The sequence below is a fragment of the Pollachius pollachius genome (genome assembly GCF_949987615.1).
Source record: "Pollachius pollachius genome assembly, chromosome: 2".
In the NCBI taxonomy this organism is placed as follows: Eukaryota; Metazoa; Chordata; class Actinopteri; order Gadiformes; family Gadidae; genus Pollachius; species Pollachius pollachius.
In genome coordinates, this window is record NC_136935.1 from 32,763,796 (window position 1) to 32,771,295 (window position 7,500).

Below are 7,500 nucleotides of genomic sequence, written 5' to 3' on the forward strand. Positions count from 1 at the left end.
AAGCTCACACAGACACACGTGATGTGAACACAACATGGATGTAAGAGAGACCTATCCAGAGCGTGACCTGACCCAGCTCATCTAAGGTTAGCATTAGTGTTCACAATCTGTTACAGAATGCTAAGGCAGAGGTTTCTCATAACAGAGGAGAAACCTCTTCCTGCTAACTGAGTAGCTACGGGTCAGAGACTCAGAGAATGGATAGTCCAAATGAGGGAGGGAGGCGTGGTGGAAGGGAGGCAGGGAGGGAGGGAGGAAGGCAGTGTGGCAGGGGAGATGATGCACTGGATGAAGGAGACGACGAGTTACAACTCTGCGCGTCGTGCGCTTTGCGTCAAACACTTGGTCGAAAGACGACATCAAACGCCAATTTGCTTTTTTCTTCATGAAATATATGTATTTTTTGCCAATTCTTCAATGCAGATATAATATAATAAGTATATAGTTGATAATATTATTATGATATAATTATTGAAAAATGACTTTGGTATTTATTGTGAAAGAAAACTGGGGGTCGTATTGGATGCAAGGCGAGACGTTGTGAGCTGAACTCAACGCTCCTGCTGGAGGTTATGGTGGTGGCGGGGCTGAGGGTAGAGGGTAAAGGGTGGGGATGTTGGTTGGCTAGGTGGGTATGGGGGGGATGGAATGAGAGCTCACTTGGTTGTCTGCCGAGAGGCGGGGCATGGAGTGGGTCCTCCCATGCCCATCCATTGGGTAGGAGTGCTCCGTGTCAGAGTGCCCATCCCGCCCCATCCCCCTCATCTCTACTGTCTGCAAGACACACAGCGAGAGGGGGCGGGGCCTCAGAGCGTGTGGAGGGAGGGGCACCCAAGCTGGTGGGCGTGGCTGCCATCGGTTTGATGGTGAAGGTAACAGGTGTATGTAGACGGGGGGAAGAGGCAACCGGGCATTTGGGTGCGGTCATGTCTCTATGTGAGAGTGGGCTCGGAAATGTGGGCGTGGTTACTTTTTGTTTGTGGGGATTGCGGTTGTATTGGCGCGGTTGATGCTTGCGTGTGGGAGGGTCATCATATGGTTGTGGGCGTGGTTACGGTTTGCATGTGAATGTGGGGGGTTCAGGTTGTGGGTGTGGCCAGTGTTATAGAGAGTGCCAGGTGGAGGGGATTGGTTAATATCTCATGCATGTGTGTGTGGTTAGATGTAGATGTAGGGGGAAGTCTATGTAGCAGGCCAATAGTTGCTGTGGTCGCTGGCCTTAAGAAAACACAGATTTTCAACACGCTTGACTCTAATTGGCCACCTTAGGCCACACCTTATTGACAGCTAATGTCCTAATATGGCCCCAGTGCGCCATATTTGTTCGCAAGCAGTCATGGTTTCCAAGCATAAACTATATTATGGAACAAGCCCTGGACTTTGAATGCGCATTGTGGTTTCTGTGACTCCAACTCCAACAGATATGTCCCAGACATAGAAAAGACATCTACTGGTAAGCTAACAGTTAGCTACCATTTAGCCACGAGTAAGCTAACAGCTAGTTAACAACTAACAACACATTAGTTAATAGGTAGTTACATGTAGCTTACAGGTAGAGATAGCAGATAGCTAGCATATGCTGAAGGTATCATATCAGACTGTCATTCTCTGACCATTTAGTTTCACTAGCAGTTTCAAGCACTGTTATCTACTAACATAGTATAGTTTCAGTAAAGAGGAGATGGGTTTCCTTAGAGAAGGGGGAGCAAGAGAGAGACGGAGACAGAGAGAGTGAGAGTGAGAGAGAGAGAGACACAATTCTGTGTATCGTATTATTGTTTCCAACCCATGGCATTCACCTCAGACAGATATACAGGAGTCTCCGTTCACTAGGTACAAACCTGGGATGAATGGGTTAAAGTATCGGGCAGTTCTAACAGTAATCAGTTTTAGTTCAATGTTCCAGACCCTCGCTGAAACTGAGCTTCTTGTGGAATTAATTTAGCCGGAGGAAAACGTGATGGGTAAACAAGTTAGCGAGGATTACATAGAATTCGATACTTAACATTTGATTAGGCCTCGCCTCTACCAGGGAAAGGAGATGCCTTCTCCAAATGATGGCACCGAGACTAGCAAGCATTTATACGGTCAACGCTAGTTGCTAGGCAACAGCCCACAAGTTATTTCTTTCTTCTTCCGAACAGCACTTTCTGCCAGCGTCTGTCTTGCCAATATGATCCTGACAAAATCTAATAAAAACCCTGGCTTTACTCAACCAGACCGGGGAAATATAGACTTGTTAGGACCAGACAAGACCCAACTAGATTAGTTAGGAGGAGACCAGACCCGGCTAGACTAGTTAGAACAAACCCAGACCTACCTAGGCTTGCTTGGACCAGACAAGACCCACCTAGACTGGTTAGGACCAGACCTGACCCACCTAGACTGGTTAGAACACCCCAGATCTACCTTAACTGGTTAGAACCAGAGACCAGGCCTACCTAAACTGGTTAGAACATGACCAGGCCTACTAGTTAAAACCAAACCCATGTGGACCGGTTTAAGCCAAACTTCGTAGACCAGACCTACCTAGACCAAGCCCCACACCTACGTAGACCAGACCTACCTAGACCAAGCCCCGGACCTACGTAGACCAGACCTACCTAGACCAAGCCCCGGACCTACGTAGACCAGACCTACCTAGACCAAGCCCCGGACCTACGTAGACCAGACCTACCTAGACCAAGCCCCGGACCTACGTAGACCAGACTCATCCAGACTTAACGAGACCAGTAACAAACAGGCTAGACCCATCTAGACCAGTAGGAAATAGAACCAGACTAGACCAATGCAGATCAGAAATATTTCCACGTGGTCCAGTTAGAGACGATCAGACCCGTCCACAGGATGTAATCGCGCCCATGTCATATTGCCGTTGACAACACACACATACACATGCACCTGGAATCTGCGACCGCCCTACCTGGGAGTTGTGACGGTTGTCATGGGGATCGTCAGGGTAGGGCCGATCTGGACTCCAACTGCCTGTCTTCTGGAAGACCTCCTTGGGAATGACTGTAGCCCAGGACTGGCTCTCTGTCATACCTCCCTCTGGAGGTCTGGTTCACACACACACACACACACACACACACACACACACACACACACACACACACACACACACACACACACACACACACACACACACACACGTAGGGGGAGGTCAAGAGTTTAAACACGGGGAAAGCCTCGGGAAAGGCCACGGAACTTCATGTTGGCGCTACTCGGTCAACATTCCCGCATCAAACAACTGCAACGTACGATCTGGGTTGTTTTCAATAAAATCCCAAAACAAGAGCCGTGTTCAAAGTGATCAAAAAAAGAGTGAAATGCCGAACTTAATTTTTTTTAAATTAAGGGTGACAAATTGCAAAACAGACACAATAGCAGTAAAAAATTCTCATATCGGAACAAATGCTAATATGTATTGTTTCATGTGTTTTCATGTGTGTATATATATTGTAACTTACGGTCAATATATGCAATTTCCTTTAAGGAGTGGACACAGACACAATCTCACGTGTTACAGTCACATGCTTATATCTAAACTTGGCAGTGCCGTACAGTAGCCTCATAAATAATACATACTATGAGTTTCATTACTTCCCAAGAAGAAGACCTACCCCCACCCATGGTGTTGTACTCACATGCCATTGACGGTGTCAGGGTCAGCAGGGGGGAGCCTCTGGACCAGCACGGGACCCCCCTGACTGTCGGTGCCCCCTCCCTCTGAGGCTGGCTTCATGGGCTGAAACATTAATGGCGTTCGGTTCTGTGTGAGATACACGACATGGCCTACAGGCTGGAATCAGGCACTCTCAGGACACACGCACACACACAAAACACTGACAATGGATGCACCCGCGCCATGCACCCACACGGGGGCGCCAGTGGCAAACTCGAGGTGACAGCAAAGTTATCCCATTGAGGAGGATTGAATGGGTCCGGGAACAACCGATCTCTCTCTCTCGCTCCAATTACATTCTGGTAATCGCTGATTAATACATCTGCAGGAAAAAGGATACGACAGGGTCATGAGGTTAATGTGGCTTAAATTACCAGATATTAGCCATATCCTTTGTTATAAGTCATACATTTTTAGATATAGAATTATAGATCAGATATATAGATAAAGATTTTTTTTTGCAAGATCTACATTTTCAACTGGATTAACCAAATTATGATTTTAAGAGGATTAATGCGTTAGTGTGTAATGCGTTAGTGTCATTTAATTGAGAGGGGAGATCTGCTTGTGGACCCATCCTTACAATGGGAAACTTCTACCTCTTCATCCATTACATAGTTCAGAGGTCAGACTGCCTTTCCCCAAAGGTATCCTGGGTAATGGAGTCCTCTTGGGATGGGATGTGGCATTTTACTTGCTTTAATGTCATTGCCCCTTAAAATCCAAGTCATAGAATCCAATTCTATAAATGCAGTTTCATTGATGGCAATGACTCTTCCAGATTCTGTGGAGGATGAGTTACGACAGTGATGGTCCATGACAGCTTCGGCCCGGTCATGTCCATGTACGGAGCCTGGAGGTTCAATTATGAGACTAAATGAGGCTATTGTATGCTAAATGAGGCGAGATGAATGGAATGAAGCTTTCTCAGACCAAGCAACAAGCCAAACCTGCACAGACACATGAACCAACAGGAGGTCGTCTAGCTCTTCAAATGGATTGAGCAGCGGCCTTTAATGTTGTTACACACATTGAATAAACGTGTGTGATCAGGGTTTGGATTGAATTCTTTAGATGAGGCTGTTATCCAAAGCACAAGGTGAATTTGAGCTATGAAGAGGTGGGGTTAGGCCTCTTGCAAAGGGACACAGACCTAGAGGTCAAGGGAGAGGCTGCAGGTGCCAAACCTGGAGGTCAAACCCCCTCACTCCCACTAGACAACCCCTAATATATCTCACATATATTGGTGGAAGGCTTCAGTCCTTTTAAGAAGTGTCGGTCTGCAGAGGATGCAGATACGCGGGTGTGAACGGATATGCTGATAAAGTAACCAGAGTTACAAGATAAGGTGTGCTGAGGATGTGCTAGCACTTTGCAGGAAGGTTGGTGGCGAGCTGCCAGTATCTAGCTGATATAACCAAAGGTAGGAGGGAGAGGGAGAAACAAATATCCACGCTTTCTGCCACGGCGGCCACTTCTCTATCCAGTTCTCGGGCCAGGGTCTGATTGCATTTGGCTTGTTGCTGTAGTCTGTCGACGTTCCTATGGGGGCTTGGAACTCTGAGATGCTAATGAGATGCTAATGACATGCTAGTGTAACATAGCATACCTGGGAACCTCTACCACTAAACCGTGCTCAGTGTTTCTTACGGAGCTTCGTCTGGTGGCCATTCACTTGCTGCCTATGTATCATAACGAAGAGCTTCTATGATACATGCGAAGCCAAACGGCTACAAGAACCTTGGACATCCCACGGCCCAAGTAACCGGAGTAAGACAAGCAGGCGGACCAAGGAATGGGCGATGGACACAGTGGGACACACAGAGAACACAGACTGCAGAAGGGGGTTACTGGTTAGATCCACCTGGTGGTGACAATCACACCCGCCATTGACCAATCGTGAAGGGAACTTGATTAGTTAATGTCCAAACACCTGCTGGAATGACGATGGGTGGGGGGAATCAGAGGAAGAACATACAAACAGACTGACCACGAGGAACACGATGGATATGTTGGATGCGTGAGGTACAAGTTAAGAGAGAGGGTGAGGGAAAAGACTCGGCATTCCACCACAAACATCTCAGACCAACCAAATTGATAACTGAAAAACAAGACAGTTAAAGACAATGCAGGCAAAAATAACAGACATTGTACAGTCAGACAATAGGACCTGGAGGAGGAAGGCAATAAGGAGAAGATAGATAAGTGGAGCTGAAGAGGCGTTTGTGAAGGCATACAGTGACACCATGTTAGAGGAGAGGTGGGAGAAAAGACTGTAGAAATGGACGTGTGGATACCAACACAGAAAGACAGACAGACAGGGCAGTCATTATGCACAGTTAGGCTGCTCGTGCCGACTGAGCATGTGCAGAACTTGCCGATCATTCAGAGGGGCAGCATTCAGGGACATCACCACTGCATCATTCGATTATTTTCATTTCTTTTGCAGGAGTGTAGGCATTCTTCTTCAAAACAACATACTTTCCACCCATGAATTCCCCTACCACAGCCTACTGCCCAGAATTACTCATTTAGTTACAATTTCTATCCAAATCCATCCTTAAAGTGAATTGCATTAGATGCAGGTCATATGTGAGCAGGTTAGTGGTTAGGGCATCTTGCTCTAGGATGCCTACAGGTAGACAGTGGGACATCGAACCCAAAACCTTTCGGCTGGGAGTCAAACACCACAAGCCACTTGACACAAGACTAGACTATCCTGCCATCGATCACATGATTAGAGTTCAAACTGAGACACCGAAGCAAGAGGTTAGAGAAGTAGCTGGGTAGGGTTCATGTTCATGTTTGGTGGAGAGATGCTTCTACAGTTCTGGTGGGATTCTGATAGGTCAACGGTATGGGGGTAAGGGGGAGGGGAGCGGAGAGGGTGGTGCATCTTCAGATCAAACACGGAGGGGGGAGGGTAGGGGGAGTGCACTGATTGAGAGCAATAGCAAAGGCCATGTGGTATCGTCATTATTCATCAAGTGTCATCAACATTGTCATGATAAACCACTCCCCCCCGCCAAATTGTCCGTCACCACATTCAATGGTGTGTCTGTTGGAAAACCAAGTGAACAGAAGCGGAGACTGTGTATGAGTGTTGAGGCCTGGCAACTAGCGAGCTAACTAACTAGCTTTGAAGCAAATGAGGGGACAGGTTCCTCTTTTGACACAGGATCATCGATAGCATGCTGGAAAGCTACAAAGCTACATAGCTAGCTCAGGTCACATTTTGCTATGTAAGAGAAAGGGACACCGGTTAGCGTGCTAAAAACTGAAACCTGTTCTGATTAGATGGGAGCCTGACAGTGATAATCATAGTATTTTTAACTGGTAATTGCAGGGAAGAACGTGAATAGATCTAGCAGTAGCTTGTTAGCTCGCTTGTTGACTGGGGACATCGGGGAACCCAGCACATTTTGACTGACTTAACCAAAACATTATATTATACTGCTGTCCTGTTAACTTTCTCCTGAATCCACTTGGTCTGTGTGTCCCGGGGTGTGGAGGAGGAGGAGGAAGAGGAGGAGGAAGAGGGGGAGGAGGTGGAGGTTGAGGTGGTGGTGGGGGAAGCACTCGTCGTCGGTACCTGTTCCTCTCGCAGAGCTTGGAGCTTTTTAGTCTTGCTCTGGCGGTAATACTCCATGATCATCATGGCGGCGTAGATCTTGCCCACCGTCAAGTCTGTGGCTGCTGATAAAATGACAAGTTACCCTGCGAGATTAGACCTGGCGAGATGGGACCCTGAGCCGTGGGGGAGGGGGGGATGGAGAGTGGGGAAACCCACACACATTCACGAGACACTTAGAACA

General features: G+C 47.4%; 1 protein-coding gene across 1 annotated transcript in view; it reads right to left on the reverse strand.

Moving 5' to 3' along the window:
• Window positions 1–7,500, reverse strand: part of LOC307071319 (voltage-dependent P/Q-type calcium channel subunit alpha-1A-like) — a 79,683-nt gene that overhangs the window by 7,351 nt on the left and 64,832 nt on the right. Inside the window, exons 33-36 of the mRNA XM_079730305.1 lie at window positions 7,278–7,381; window positions 3,648–3,772; window positions 2,924–3,059; window positions 661–774 (exon numbers count right to left, since the gene is read on the reverse strand). Of these exons, the coding sequence (XP_079586431.1) occupies window positions 661–774; window positions 2,924–3,059; window positions 3,648–3,772; window positions 7,278–7,381 (479 nt within the window). The remainder of the gene's footprint in view (window positions 1–660; window positions 775–2,923; window positions 3,060–3,647; window positions 3,773–7,277; window positions 7,382–7,500) is intronic.